The sequence below is a fragment of the Martes martes genome, assembly GCF_963455335.1.
Source record: "Martes martes genome assembly, chromosome: 14".
Taxonomy (NCBI): domain Eukaryota; kingdom Metazoa; phylum Chordata; class Mammalia; order Carnivora; family Mustelidae; genus Martes; species Martes martes.
In genome coordinates this window covers 25,464,788-25,481,497 of record NC_137902.1, presented here as the reverse complement: position 1 = coordinate 25,481,497, position 16,710 = coordinate 25,464,788, and the positions used below count along the sequence as shown (strand labels likewise).

Here is a 16,710-nt window from a genome sequence, read left to right as displayed (position 1 = left end):
AACCACTTAATTTACATAAAATGCAACACTAACTATATTTATAAGTCAGTTTGGGTCCTAACTGCCTGACAAATAATTGTTAAGTATCCTTATGCAAAGAATTGTTCTTTAATGATGAGGGAACAGGAAAGTATATTACATATAGGGAGACAAGGTGATCTTCATATTGTTTCACTATAAAAACACTAGAAAGAGGCTAAAGGTTCTCTATACTCACCCTCTTATGAAGTTAAATCCATGTGCACAGACCAAAAGGTTTCCATAGGCATCAACTTTCAAAAGATTTCCATATAGTGTGTCAAAAACAAGTCCCCTATGTGAAAATGAAGATGTCATCAGTAATCCAAAAATAATACAGGCAACAATCTTATGTAGTGTTATTACTCAATCATTATAAACCAATGTCATCTTATTCAAGCTTTATGACAACTCAACCATGTCCCCAAAACAATACATTCCCGGAGGCTGAAGTGAATAAATAAATTCTTATAAACTAAACCAAGAGCAACTAAAAAATATTTACTCTGTCCAAATAATCACAAGTGTCTTCTGTAAGGAATAAGAGCTTAAACAAGGTTGAACTGTTCCTCTTAATACAGTGGTTCCATTCTAAAAGAGTCTTTTAATTTGCTTGGACAAATGAGCTGGCTTATATTTCCCTCTCATAGCTGCTATATGTGGGACATACATGATGGGATCTCAAACACCATCTTTCTTAATCTTAAATCTTCCCTATCAAATCCAAAAACACAAACTGCCAAGAAGGCTCCTGATGACCAAGTGAAGTGTATTATAGTAAAGCATATAACTGCTCTCCAAGAGCAAAAGGCAGGAGTATCTGTGATGAATGCCTATAAGTTTTAATCATCTTTCTCCTTTCCCATAAATAGATCTTCAGTAACAATAAACTAAGCTCAATTCAAGAACACAAAAGATACAATGCACAAGAAAAGTCCATGGTAATTTTAGAATCAACATCAACCAAAAAAAAAACACACTAGAAACAAACCAAAGAATCTTTTTTGGTTCTTTTCTTTGAAGGTGGGCATGGTCAGAGATGCATTTGGAATTATTAATCTGGGGGATAGAAGGAAGGATTTTAATCCAAAAAAACCTTGAAAAATTACCTGGTAGGGAATGTAGAATCATAAGCAAAGCTGAGCAGTTCCTGAGGGTAGCCAATAGAAACTAATCGCTCCACAGTAAGCTCAAAGCCAAGGGACTCATACTCCGGGGACTTGTACACTGTACAAAGAAGAGGTTCTCATTATAATAATAGTCAATGAAAACAAAGGGCAAATGAGTGAATTTCTACTCTTTCCCAGCTCCTCCCTCTTCCTAAATATGCCATTTTCTTCTCCCTCAAACTCCATGTTTTGTACTGCCCCAAAAAGCCACAGAACTCAACTGCTGGTCTGTGAAAACAGATTATTATTTTCGTAGGAGTAAGAGCAACAAGACGAATTACCAGACATTTCAGAATAATTCTTTCATTTCTTAGGAAACTTAACGTTTTTCCCTTTATCTGTTCTTTCATGCCCACAATCTAAAGAAGAAAAAGGAACTAATATGCACAGCTGTGATATTAACCAGGTAGAGAGGTCTATATACGTTGAAGGTTTCACTGATGTGTACAATTGGTGTAGGAATTCTTCAAAAAAGCTTAAAAAAAAAACAGTCTATTTTTGCAATCCCTATTTGGCTTGGTAGTTGCTTTAAACTCCTTCTCTAATCAGCATATAATTCTATTTATTAGAATTAACTTCTTTTCTTATCAGCGCTAATAATAACATAAAGCCATCAAAATTGAATTTTAAGTTATTGTTGCAATACCAACCATAAAACGACACGTCTGGGACAATTAGGAAAATCTGGATGTGGACTGGGAATTAGATATTAAAAAATTATGACTGGGCATAGAGGGAGGGAGAACTGGAGGAAGGTGATCAAAAGGTACAAACTTCCAGTTATAAGAAGTAAGTACTAGGGATGAAATGGACATGAGGACTTCAGCTAACACCACTCACTGTATGATATACAGGAATGTGGTTAAGAGAGTAAATCCTAAGAGTTCTCATCACAAGGAGAAAAAAAAATTTTCCCTTTATTCTTTCTTTTCATTTTATCTATATCATAAGATGGATGTTAGCTAAAGCTAGTACGGTAATTATTTCCCAATATAGGTAAATCAAACCATCATGTTGTATGCCTTATTTTTTTTTGTATGACTTATACAGTGATACATATAAATTATTTCTCAATAAAACTGGAAATACACATTAAAAAAGAATTAGGACTCATTTTATGAGATGTGATTATGGGAGGATGGGTATATGCAAGTGTATGTGTGTGTGTATGTGTGTGTGTGTGTGTGTGTGTGTGTGTGTGTGTATAGTTATCTGCCAAAGAAGCCTACTGAGTTTGTTACAGGTGAAATAAAATGGATTTTTGAATATGGGGGTTTCTCTCTACTATATTTTAATCTCTGAAATCTCCTACAATGAGAAAACTTTTTAGAAATCATTGCAGTTCAGCATAAAGGAAATGTTGCTCCTTTAAATAGGTCTCCTCCAAATGCAATATTTAGGTATCTTCCCATCAGTCTCTAGGAGTGAGTAAGCTGTATTAAAAAGAAAAATAAAAAGACCTTCAATCTCGCTAAATGCCAAATGAGGAAAAAAAAAATCCATTCATTTTTATCTCACAATAATGCACTTGTTGTTGTTATATTATTATTGTTCTTCCATCCACAATTAATAAACACGCTATGGCTCAAACTGATTTTTCACTGCAATTAGTCTGTTGACCCAAATTAGTGCTAATATCTTAATGAGTACTATTCAACTTTTCCTTGCCAAAAGCAATCTTTTAGAATATTTCCAGAATACATAAATAGAAATACATAAAAGAAACCAGTAATACTGGTCACCTCCACAGAAGGGACCTGAGTAGCTAAGAGATAGGGAAGGAAGTACACTTCCGTTTACCTTCTGTACTTCTGTAACTTGTAACATATTACTGTATATATCTGTTATTATTAAATAAAGTTGAAATGTTAAAAAAAATAAAAAGCAGGATGGGCTTTCAAAATCTTTTAATAAACATGTGTCATATTTAAAAAGCCTAAAGTTTTTAAGGCCCTTTAGGAGAAGGAGGGCCCCTGAGTCTCATTTCCTCAGAACAATGTCAGAAACAACTGTCATTTCTTTTATCATCTCAGGGGTAAAAATAATTTAATGCTAATGCTAATACTAATATTCTCAAAACTGGCTATTTATTTTCTCTGTTCAATTCCATCCCCATTATTACCCTCTCCCACAAAAAAACAAAACAAAACAACAACCAAAAAAAAAAACAAAAACAAAAACAAACCCCTTTTGGAATCAATGAGTGTGGAATTCCTAAATCTAAATGATATATGCTGTGGTAAAGGAAGTGCTTGTATATTCATACATACTAAAAGAGTAAGAGCTGGTGTATTATAATAAAACCAGGAAAGCAGTACTGACTGATGTCAATCTGAGTTATCCTGAGAATATGAAATAATCTCTCTCACCCAACACTGTGCTTTCTCTCCAACTGAGAGTAAATCTCTTTTAACAAATTCCCATTAAACAAAAACTTTCTCAATCCTAACTAACAAAGCCCCACTTACTTCAAACAATATTTAATGAAACAAAATCCCAGTACTGTTAAGCAATTTGCTAATCCACTGACATTCATTCTTATAGGATTTGGCCCATATAAAATGTTTTCAATTATTAATTTTTTCAGAATAATAATTTGCTGTTTACACCTTAAAAATGGGAGTCAAAAATAAACAAACAAACCTTAATCACCCTCCCCACCCAAGCTCACCCCGAAAAGAGCCATTTTCCCTGGTTAGAGATCAGGTCATTATAATGATGGAGTAATGGTGATTAAAAACCTGTGTTTAGGAGACACTCTGGATTGAAACCCAAATCTATTTTTTCAGAATTTTTAGTGAAGAAAAAAAAAAAAAATAGGAGGGGGGTAGATATCTCAAATCCCATTTTGCCAGCACAAACCCTAAAACAGCAGAAAATGAAGCACTACACACTTGCCACATTTATCTTTATTCCAGGACAGAACTTCCCAAGCATTCAACTGAGGTGACTTTCTGGTCATTCTACTACAGAAATAAATACTTTAAACTTCCTTTTACCCAATGAATTCAGGGTACTTTCCAGAAATACAATGTATTTTCCCCATTTGCTGACCTGAAGTTACATAGCAAGTACAAATATAAACTTAAACCAGAATTTAGGTCTCCCTGAGTCTCACCCAAAACTCTGCGGAGGGATATACTCCCACTGTTAAAAATCAATTTCTAGATTACATCGGCCATCAGAACTTATGCCTAGGTGTTGAAATACACTACCCTCCCTCCAATTTCTTTCACCTAGTCCAAAATAAACTGCTCTAGTCACAGGTGGGAATGGATTTAGCAAAGAGAGTTCAAGTTCCACTTTGACAACACTATCTATTTCACTAAACTCTCTATTAATCAGTAAGACCTACAAGCTATTGACATTTTCTCATAGCTTCCCGGATAATCATTTCAGTAACACGAATTCCCAGGTCATTACATCATCCGCTAGTACAGTACAACCAGGCTGGAGAAGCGCAACTGTAGCTGCTCAGATCACAAGTTTAGATGTTTTGTTCGAGTGCCCCTTGGGAATGAACTGAATAATCACACTTCGTTCTGACCTGGTAGCAAAAATGACTAGTCCCAAAGCCTAAAAAGTATCGCCATTCCTTGGAAAATAAATAAATAAAAGTAAAATTCCTTTTTTTAAATTACCAAGCCCTTCAAAGTCAGCCTTGATACCTCTGGGGAACCATATGCATCACCTCTAACTGTAGAGCTCTACACCTCTCCACAGCTGCAAAGGCTCTAATTCCAATTTCTCTTGCAAAACTGGTGAGTAAATGATGCGTAACTTAAAGCTCAATTCTTACAACTGACTTCCCAAAACGCAACCAAAAAATTCAGAGTAAACATAACCTCACACATTCTGCTTATTTCTTCTTCAAGAAAGTCCTCAGGCCTAACCTAATTTACCCAATGTTCAAAGACAAAGGAAGAAGTTATTTCAAGGGCCAGAGTCCAAAAAAGAGGCGTACTTCAGCCATCAGAGCAGCACACGGTGTTCTCAGGTTACATAACTAGACTATAAAGAGAACAACCAAAGCTTTGAAAGCTGAAGCTACTGAGAGCATTTAAAGATACTCTTTACTCCATAATCTGTAAGGAAAAAACAGTTCTCCAAAAAATATCAACTATGTGTTGTGGGGATGACAGTTACAGGCTCTGTTTTGAGAAATGCTGTTCACACAAGATAGAAGCTAAGTTAGAGGAGACCGTCTCTTTGAAATGAGCCAAAATCATTCTGCAGGGAAGTCTAAAATTCTCATGCACTTGTTACCTTTGCCACCAAGACACACTGTGTAGAGTAGTTTATAGATTTTAGAAAAAGGAAGGGCAAACCTCTACAGAGGTTCCAGCCTAGCAGAGTGCTGCTGCCAAAATGAGAACTCACATGAGGCAGATGCAGATGTAGAGTGTCACTCCAGTCTTGAAGGAGTTACACTGGCTCTCCTGTTAAAAAAACAAAACAAAGCAACAAAACAAAACAAAAACAAAAACAAAAACTGGTTTTAAAACTGTTGCGATGGGCTGGAACAGAGAGACACCATTTGGATATTGGTATTTACAGGAGTTACTGCCCTCCTATTTAGAAGCCTCTGACCATCACTAAAATTAGTCTAAACGGCCGTAACAAAACAAGGGTATTGAAGATTAGCCTAAGTACTGTGCATTATTTAAATTTTCTGACACTCAGCCTGGAATACAAGCCAAGTCTAATCCTGAACTCTTAAGTTAAAAGATAAACAGAAAAATAAATCCATCTTTTTTTAGTGTATTTTCTCTAGCACATTTCAGGTTTATATGACAGAAACTGAATGCAGCTGGTAAACAATATTTAAAATTGAACTACAGTAAGGGAACAGGCTACAGATACGAGAATAAACCAGAGCAGTCTAAATCTTGCTGTTAAGCACCCATTTAAAGTAAGTCTACTTATACCTAACTACCTACTTTTCTACCCTTCCAACACCTAAATTTGTCATCTTGATACAGACAAGAACCAACTTCACACTGCTAAAAATCTAACCAGATGTCTAAATGTGGAATAGAAGGAAAACTTATTTTGATTCTATCAGTGGTATTTGCCCTCAGTAAGCAGGGTCTTACTATTCTACTTTCATAAAGCTAGAGAAACTATCTAGTCTAGTAAAATAACAGACTTGAAGATACACAGAAGATATTGACACTTTTAAGATATGCATTATGTTTAATTTTATAGGGAGTCACTTTCCCTAGACACATTTAGGTTTTTAAAAACACATGGTTTGACTCCTCCAACTTTTTTGTGAAAGGAAGGTGGTACTAAATAAAAGAGCAAGAATGACCAAATATAATGTCTAAAAGTCCTAAAACATTACAACTAGGAAAAACCACCACCACCAATCACTATGAAAAACAAATATCCAAACCAACCACTCAAGAATAGTTACTTGCTTTTATGCTGTGCATGTGATTAACATCAATGTTCTCTATTTAAGGTTATGCAATGTTGGTTCTCTGAGACTGTAACCAGAAAAGGCAAACTGATTCACATTTTCATTAAGATTTTAAAATAAAACCTTTTCAATTCTCATATTAACAGAGGGCTTTTCTCACTTTTCAAAACTATTTGAAAACCCTAACACAATAATACAGACATAGTGAAAACTTCTATCTCTAATCCAAGAGATCACTAATGATCCTAAAAAGATTCTGAAAATTTCTAAAAATGATCTTAATTTTAATTTACTTAAAATACAAAAGCTAGATGCCATGCAACACTTTGAGTAATATAAAATAAAACCAATTCCCAAATGGTTAAAGAATGTAAATAAATAAGTGGAATTTGGAAGACTGCTAACTTCAATTCACTGCAAAAGTAAAATTAAATGGTAAGCAAGGGATTTGTTCAAAAATTACTATTTTAAAATAAAACGAAAAAACATACAATGTTATATTAGTGTCAGGTGCACAACAGATACATTACGCAGTGCTCACCACAATAAATGTAGTTTTCATTCAGAAAGTATGGTTTTCAATTTAAAATAGAAAAACTGAAAAATTGAGACAGTAACTTTAAAAATCCTCTTTAACCAAAGGAGGTGCTTGTAATTTTAAAATTGAAAGAGTTATTATGTAATTTCTTTCACCAAAATAAGAGCAGATCATCACACTCAAATGCTTTTACTAAAACAAAACAAAAACGCCTCCTTCAGTAACATACTGAAGTTACAGTAATGGAACAAACATTTGGATGCCTACCGTGTACCAGGTACTAGATGCTAAGAACAAAAAACACGCATGGTCAGTGGCTTGACAGAGCTAAAAGGTTACTACAGGGATATACGATTGGGTATTTATAATAAATTTTAGAAGATCAACTCCATAATGTGACTAGGGAGATACAGAGGGACCAAAAAAGGGCCAATTAACCCAGCCCAGGAAGTTTTCTTACTATGTATGATTGGGCGCCTGGGTGACTCAGTGGGTTAAGCCTCTGCCTTCGGCTCAGGTCATGATCTCAGGGTCCTGGGATTGAGTCCCACATCGGGCTCTCTGCATGGCAAGGGAGCCTGCTTCCTCCTCTCTGCCTGCCTCTGCCTACTTGTGATCTCTGTCAAATAAATAAATAAAATCTTAAAAAAAAACTATGTATGATTTATTCAACCTTAAACAGATTGTTCCTTTTTATAGCCAATATCTCAAGGTACTTTAAAGTTCACCTGACAGACTCTCTGAGACTCAGATTCAGTAATATGTTCCAAACATCTCCATCAGTGTTCAATTATCATGCAAAATGGGCTAATCATTGGCACGTCTTACCTAAAGGGGAAAGTAGCTATTTTGCTACTCATACTCAGCTACCCTATGGGAACTAGAGCCAAATGTTGGCAATTGTGTGATAACGGGCAGCCTAAATTTTTACTTCTAGCTCTCAATTTTTAACTACTGACTCAATTTAAAAAACCAACAAACTCTATTTGAGCCAACTATAGTCTGTGGTCTGAAATGGGTCCATGAGCCACCAATGGGCAAAGTCTAGCATAGACCTTACTTAGGTCATATACTTCCATATAGGTTTTCCCACCTAACTGAAATGTTTTGACTAGCCTCCTCAGCATTTTGAAGTAAACAGAATTTAGGTACTTACTGAATTATAAATCCAGATGGAAGTAAATTCATTCTTCAATAACCACAGAGTATCCTAGATAATCCTGTTATTCTATTCATCTCAAAGAAAAATTGAGAGGGCAGATAAAAAAAACTTGGGAAAATAAAAGAATCTTTATGTAGTCACTTAATGTGGTCCCCTACCACAGTGCCATAACAATTAGAACAGAACAACTGTAATTACCTGAATTTGATTCCTTTGTATGACTGTCAAACCAAACAAATGTTCCCAAAGATTGAAAGAATCAGAATCACCTCATGATCTGCCTAGATAACACTCACCGTTATCTCAGTGTTAACTCACTGTTAAGAGTTCCCTGACCCAGAAGGTTTTTATCCACAAGATTTAACCTTAAATCTTCATTACACAGCTTGACTCCATTATCATTTTGTCCTTTTCTCAGTGACCATTAACCCCAGGACAAAGCAAACAGTCGGAGAACGTATACACAGAAAAGAGATGATGGATCAAAAATAACTATTATGCATTTGACTGCAAAAATAACTATTATGTTAAGACTCTTTTTAAATTTAAAAAAAATTTTTTTTTAGGATTTATTATTTGAGAGAGAGAGAACGCACAGGGGGAGGGGCAGAGGGAGAGAATCTCCAGGAGACTCCACGCTGAGCCCACCAAGGGACTCAATCTCATGACTCTGAGATCATGACCTGAGCCATAATCAAGAGTTGGATGCTCAACCAACTGAGCCACCCAGGGACCCTTTAAATTTTTTAATTTAAAAAAATTTTTAATTCCATTGTAGTTGACATTAAGACTCTTTTTTTAAAAAAAGATTTTATTTATTTATTTGACAGAGATCACAAGTAGGCAGAGAGGCAGGCAGAGAGAGAGAGAAAGAGGAGGAAGCAGGCTCCCTGCTGAGCAGAGAGCCCAATGTGGGGCTCAATCCCAGGACCCTGAGATCATGACCTGAGCCGAAGGCAGAGGCTTTAACCCACTGAGCCACCCAGGCGCCCCCAACGTTAAGACTCTTAAAACAACTTCATCCTTGTTGAAAATAGCAGGCAATATTTTTTTTAAAAATAAGATTTCAGTAATTTTCCTGATATAACTAATATATGACAATTACTCCAAAAAACAATCTGGTTTACATTTGAATGCTCTTATGACTGGTAATGAAAAGATCAGAAACACTGACAAATGATTATTTCTATCACCTTATAATGGAGAAGATGGAAATGGAATCTATTAAGCAACCTTTTAAATTTTCTAATGATCGAAGAAACAACTATGTATTATTGCAATTCAGAGAGATGAATTTAAAATCAGTGAAAACCCTAAATGGGAGACTGAAATGACATAAATGGAATCAGAGTTTGGAAATTAAGTGTAGATCCATATATGTATAATAGGGATGCCTAAAAGTAATATATATCTTAATATAAATAATATATATAAAATATAAATATATATCTAAAAACGATAGTCTTGAGTATATTTATCTCAGCTAATATAAAAAGCTTTTATCCACAAGTAATATAATGCAGTGGAGTACTATTTCTTTTAAAATTCTTTCCTAACACAGACCACTTCAAAAGCATACTTGGTTTGTAGAAACAGTCCTTCATTTTCTGAGCTTGTTAGTGTATGAAATCCTTAAGTTTAAGAAAAAGCAGTTAAGAATACATAAAAATAAAGATTATAAGTCGAATAAAAAATCTTTAGATTTAAATGCCTTTTTAAAAAAAAAAAAATCACTTCAGAGGCGCCTGGGTGGCTCAGTCGTTAAGCCTCTGCCTTCGGCTCAGGTCATGATCCCAGGGTCCTGGGATGGAGCCCCGCATCCGGCTCTCTGCTCAGCGGGAAGCCTGCTTCTCCCTCTTCCACTCCCCTTGCTTGCGTTCCCTCTCTCACTGTCTCTCTCTCTGTCAAATAAATAAAATCTTTAAAAAATAAAAATAAATAAAAATAAATCACTTCATTGGCGTTTTGTCAGTTTCCTCTATGGAACTGTGTTGTTTTCAAAGGAGGCTCCACTTCCAACATGGGGCTCGAACTCACAACCCTAAGATCAAAACTTGCAGACTCTACCAGCTGAGCCAGTCAGGAAACCCCTCTATCTAGTTTTTAATTTAACTTTAAGAATATTTTTTAATCATATACAAAAATACAGAGAATATTAAATCAGTTGCTTTAAAACTATCACCCAAGCTTTAACAATTATCAGTATTCTGGACTTTTTTTTAAAGATTTTATTTATCTGATAGAGACGGAAAGAGAGCACAAGCAGGGGGAGCGACAGGCAGGGGGAGCAGCAAGCTGAGGGAGAAGGAGAAGCAGGATCTCTGCTGAGCAAGGAGCCCCATGCAGGGCTTGATCTCAGACCTCCTAGGATCATGATCTGAGCTGAAGGCACACACTTAACTGAGCCACCAGTATGACTGAGCCACCAACTGACAGGTGCGTCAGTATTCTTGTTTCATTTAACACTCCTAATCGTTTCTCTTCCAATTTAATAATTTTTATCAGATAATTTTTAAATTGATCTTTCATAGAATACTGAAATAGTACAATTATACACAAGTTATCATATACATGCACATGCAAAGTTATTAACTAGTTTGATTGATCTTTTAATTACTGCTTAAATATCCTTCCCACTTAGAGGTCAGTGCCATACTAAAACAGTCTTTTATCGCCAGTAGTTATAAGAACCTTTCAAATTAAGGAGTGATCAGAAATCTTTTAACTACGCTAAGTCTGTCAATTTTACAGTCCTTTTTTTTTTTTTTAAAGATTTTATTTATTTGAGAGAGAGAGAGAGAGAGACAGCAATAGAGAACACAAGCAGGGGGTTGTGGAGAGGGAGAAGCAGGCTCCTCAATGAGCAGGGAGCTAGATGTGGGGCTCAAACCCAGGACCCCGGGATCATGACCTGAGCTGAAGGCAGGAGCCACCCAGGCACCCCAATCTTAGAATCTTGATGAGAAAACCAGTTCTACCAAAAGCACTGCTCTTTTGGTATGAAAGTACTGATTAGTATCATCATATATTAATACTCTGAGGAAATCAAAGTTAATATATAAGGTGATATGTTGGGCCAAAGAAAATAGAAGTGTAAACATAGAAGAAAAATTTTTAAATGGGGATGCCATCAACAATAGCTTAAAAAAAAAAAAGCTTAGTTTAAGTTAAAGTTCAAAAGTTAAAGTTAAAAAGTTCAGTTAAAGAAAACAAAGAAGGCAAGCATTTTTACCTAAGGATCAGTAGATTTATTCCAAAATAAGTTCTAAGTTCTCTCTTTCTCTAAAAGACGACTATATCAAAACAGAACAGCCCAAGGCCAGATGGCTTCCCAGGGGAATTCTACCAAACATTTAAAGAATTATTAATTTCTATTCTCCTGAAACTGTTCCAAAAAATAGAAATGGAATGAAAGCTTCCAAACTCATTTTATGAGGCCAGCATTACCTTGATCCCAAAACCAAAGATCCCATCAAAAAAGAGAATTACAGACCAATATCCTTGATGAACACAGATGCAAAAATTCTCACCAAAATACCAGCCAATAGGATCCAACAGTACATTAAAAGGATTATTCAACATGACCAAGTGGGATTTATTCCAGGGCTGCAAGGTTGGTTCAATATCCGCAAATCAATCAATGTGATACAATACATTAATAAAAGAAAGGACAAAAACCACATGATACTCTCAATAGATGCTGAAAAAGCATTTGACAAAGTACAGCATCATTTCTTGACCAAAACTCTTCAAAGTGTAGGGACAGAGGGTTCATATCTCAATATAATCAAAGTCATCTATGAAAAACCCACTGCGAGTATCATTCTCAATGGGGAAAAACTGAGAGCTTTTCTGCTAATATCAGGAACACTGCAAGGATGTCCACTATCACCACTGCTATTCAACATAGTACTAGAAGTCCTAGCCTCGGCAATCAGTCAACAAAAAGAAATTCAAGGTATCCAAATCGGCAAAGAAGAAGTTAAACTATCACTCTTTGCAGATGATACGATACTTTATGTGGAAACCCAAAAGACTCCACACTCCAAATCTGCTAGAACTTGTACAGGAATTCAGTAAAGTGTCAGGATACAAAATCAACACAAAGAAATCAGTTGCATTTCTATACACCAACAGCAAGACAGAAGAAAGAGAAATTAAGGAGTCGATCCCATTTACAACTGCACCCAAAACCATAAGATACCTAGGAATAAACCTAACCAAAGAGGCAAAGAATCTGTACTCAGAAAACTATAAAGTACTCATGAAAGAAATTGAGGAAGACACAAAGTAAGGGAAAAACGTTCCATGCTCATGGATTGGAAGAACAAATATTATGAAAACGTCTATGCTACCTAAAGCAATCTACATGTTTAAAACAATCCCTATCAAAATACCATCCATTTTTTCCAAAGAAATGGAACAAATAATCCTAAAATTTATATGGAACCAGAAAAGACCCTGAATAGCCAAAGGAATGTTGAAAAAGAAAGCCAAAGTTGGCGGCATCACAATTCCAGACTTCAAGCTCTATTACAAAGCTGTCATCATCAAGACAGTATGGTACTGGCACAAAAACAGACACAAAGACCAATGGAACAGAACAGAGAACCCAGAAATAGACCCTCAACTCTATGGTCAACCAATCTTCAACAAAGCAGGAAAGAATGTCCAATGGAAAAAAGACAAGTCTCTTCAACAAATGGTGTTGGGAAAACTGGACAGCCACATGCAGAAAAATGAAACTGGACCATTTCCTTACACCACACACAAAAATAGACTCAAAATGGATGAAAGACCTCAATTTGAGAATCCATCAAAATCCCTGAGGAGAGTACAGGCAGCAACCTCTTCGACCTCAGGTGCAACAACTTCTTCCTAGAAACATCACCAAAGGCAAGGGAAGACAGGCAAAAATGAACTACTGGGACTTCATCAAGATCAAAAGCTTTTGCACAGCAAAGGAAACAGTCAACAAAACCAAAAGACAACTGACAGAATGGGAGAAGATATTTGCAAATGGCATATCAGATAAAGGGCTAGTATCCAAAATCTATAAAGAACTTATCAAACTCAACACCCAAAGAACAAATAATCCAATCAAGAAATGGGCAGAGGACATGAACAGGCATTTCTGCAAAGAAGACATCCAGATGCCAACAGACACATGAAAAAGTGCTCCACATCACTCAGCATCAGGGAAATACAAATCAAAACCACAATGAGATACCACCTCATACCAGTTAGAATGGCTAAAATTAATATGTCAGGAAATGACAGATGTTGGAGAAGATGAAGAGAAAGGGGAACCCTCCTACACTGTTGGTGGAATGCAAGCAGGTGCAACCACTCTGGAAAACAGCATGGAGGTTCCTCAAAAAGTTGAAAATAGAGCTACCCTATGACCCAGCAATCGCACTACTGGGTATTTACCCTAAAGATACAAATGTAGTGATCCTAAGGGACATGTGCACCCAAATGTTTATAGCAGCAATGTCCACAATAGCCAAACTATGGAAAGAACCTAGATGTCCATCAACAGATAAATGGATAAAGATGATGTGGTATATATATATATGCAATGGAATACTATGCAGCCATCAAAAGAAATGAAATCTTGCCATTTGCAACGACGTGGATGGAACTAGAGGGTATTATGCTGAGCAAAATAAGTCAATCAGAGAAAGACAATTATCGTATGATCTCTCTGATATGAGGAATTTGAGAGGCAGAGTAGAGGTTCTGAGGGGGTAGGGAAGGAAAAAATGAAACAAGATGGGATCAGGAGGGAGACAAACCATAAGAGACTCTTAATCTCACAAAACAAACTGAGGGTTGCGGGGGGGTGGGGTATGGAGAGGGTGGTTTGGTTATGGACATTGGGGAGGGTAAGTGAAATGGTGAGTGCTGTGAAGTGTGTAAGCCTGACAATTCACAGACCTGTATCCCTGGGGCAAATAATACATTATATGTTAATAAAAATAATTTTAAAAAGGGGAGAGGAAAAGGTGCTCTATCTGGTGTGACAGATCTTCCGTGACAGCATAACAATAATATATAATATATAATATATAATACTTACTTTAGATTGTGTTTTCTCCTTTAAATGCTGTTAATGCCGATAAATTCTGCGAGCATGTACAATGGCTGAGAAACACCATCTGAGTGCCTTGGACTTTTGTTCAAGTAAATACACCATGCAAAAAAGTGTTCATTTAAATATCAAGTAGACTCAATTCCAAAAACAATAAAACAAGATCATCCAATGCATTTACTATGCATGACAGGATCCTGCAAGGAGGAGTATAATCCTCTAATTTAGCAAGAACTAGTTTCTCTTAATTTCTTCCCTGGTACTATTTTAATAGCTTTATTCTAGCTTCTCGTGCCACTTTAGGCTTATTAATGCAAAATGCTTAGGTTTGAGATAATTGGATTTCATCCCTGGTGGCTAGTGGTATGGCTTGGAAAGGAGAGGAGGGCAGAAAAATTCAAAAGGGGAGTCTAACATATATTTTCAATTCCTCCCAAGATTTAAAAAAAAAAGTACAATTTTAGAATTTTAACAACATCTGGAATAGAGTATTGAATCTTGAGGCTTCATTCCCTTACGATTACATCTAAAAATTAAACAAAAGAAAAACTGTGCAAAACTTTCTATATTCTAAGGATAAGGATCATATTCAAACTCAAGACAAAGATGCATCTGGCCTACAGAGGATTTCAGTATTTTTGAAACAAAAAAACAACAAAGGATGATTTTCTTTACGTCTTTCTCTGATTTCTCATTGAGAGGTTAATAAATAATTTCTGATCCTGTAACAGCTAGAAGCAGCATAAGAAATGGAACTGATCTGGGTTTACATTCCAGCTATGAATCTTAAGTCAACTGCTAGCTATGTACAGATTTTTTTACCTCTTGATTTCATGAACTGTTTGTAAAGTGAAGGTAGTAATCTCCACCTCAGAGGGCTGTTGCGAGGATTAAAAGGTGGTACACTGTACATAAAATACATTTCTAGCACATGCTTAATAAATGTTCTTTTCCTCTCAACAATTTCTCAGAAAAACGGGAAAGACTGGACACTGACCATGACACCCACCAGTATTAAGTGGTAACAGAAATAAGGAATTTATTGTTGGACTTACCAAAATGGCTCAGAACCTTAAACGTGTTAGAGCCAGAAAAAAATCAGAATGTGTCTTTCTAGATCTTTGAGCTTAAGAGGGGCAACAAAAAGAAAGAAAAAGGCAGACTTCTTGATTGAAAAAAAAAAAAAAGTCAAGGTGATTTATTTATTTATTTATTTATTTATTAAAGATTTTATTTATTTGACAGACAGAGATCACAAGTAGGCAGAGAGACAGGCAGAGAGTGAGGAAGGAGCAGGCTCCCCGCTGAGCAGCGATCCCAGGACCCTGAGATCACCACCTGAGCCGAAGGCAGAGGCTTTAACCCACTGAGCCACCCAGTCGCCCCAGTCAAGGTGATTTAAACGAACCAATTCATAAGGGCACCTGGCTGGCTCAGTCAGTAAAACATGTGATCTCAGGATTATGAGGTTCAAGCCCCACACTGGGTGTGGAGCTTACAAAACAAAACAATAAATGAACCAATTTAGAAATAATACATTTTCATAATCCTAAACCAAGAGTCACCCTATATCTGTGAAGGGCATTAAGTAATATTAACAAACCCTCTTTCCACCCTACTGTCCCCCTTGGGATAAAGACTTCTGAAAATTTAACAATCATATGTATAAAATTTTGATGTTAATTCCATGGAACTTACTGCATGTTTATGTCTTTCATGCAACCACAAAGGTCAACTACTTCTTTTCATGTAAAAGAGTTCTTTATTGTTTCAAAAATTGTTCCCCTTGCAGTTATTAGAAGCCTATCAGTGATACCTTCGTCATAAAGAAAAAAATTTAAATTTAAATAAGGACCCTTTCTCAGAAATCCATTCCTTCACCATGATCCTGCTAATAAATAACTCTTCACTAAAAACAGTAATTTCTGTGGAAACATAATCTGAAGCCAAATTACTTGACATTAAAAATCTATTCAGAAAAGAAGTTCAACTTTCTATTAAGTTCATGATCATCTGCAGGGCTTAAAAAGAAAATTCAAAAATAAAACAGTGATGAAAGAGTCTACTGTCTAGCATTCCAGGTTTTTCTACAGCATATAGGAATGTAAATGAGTTTAAGGTAGATATTTTTTTCCTTATTCCTTAGATTTTTCCCTTACGACTCTAGTTCAGTGTATCAATACTTCTTCTACCACCAGTTAGAGCAAGAGAACTACTTTCATTGCATTCATCATTTTATATACATTATTTCATTTAAACCTTACACCAATAGTTTATTGCCTACCCTACCCTCCCACCCCCAAC

At 35.9% G+C, this 16,710-nt stretch overlaps 1 protein-coding gene across 9 annotated transcripts in view; it reads right to left on the bottom strand.

Moving 5' to 3' along the window:
• NT5C2 (5'-nucleotidase, cytosolic II) overlaps window positions 1–16,710 on the bottom strand; it is an 87,586-nt gene that overhangs the window by 16,902 nt on the left and 53,974 nt on the right. For 7 of the 9 annotated variants that reach the window (XM_080823436.1, XM_080823437.1, XM_080823435.1 and 4 more), the window contains 2 exons: window positions 1,128–1,245; window positions 218–313 (listed from right to left, as the gene is read on the bottom strand). In XM_080823436.1, coding sequence (XP_080679562.1) covers window positions 218–313; window positions 1,128–1,245 — 214 coding nt within the window. Of the gene's footprint in view, window positions 1–217; window positions 314–1,127; window positions 1,246–5,567; window positions 5,627–16,710 lie in introns of those variants that run through there. The other 2 variants (XM_080823442.1, XM_080823434.1) reach the window with 2 other exon arrangements.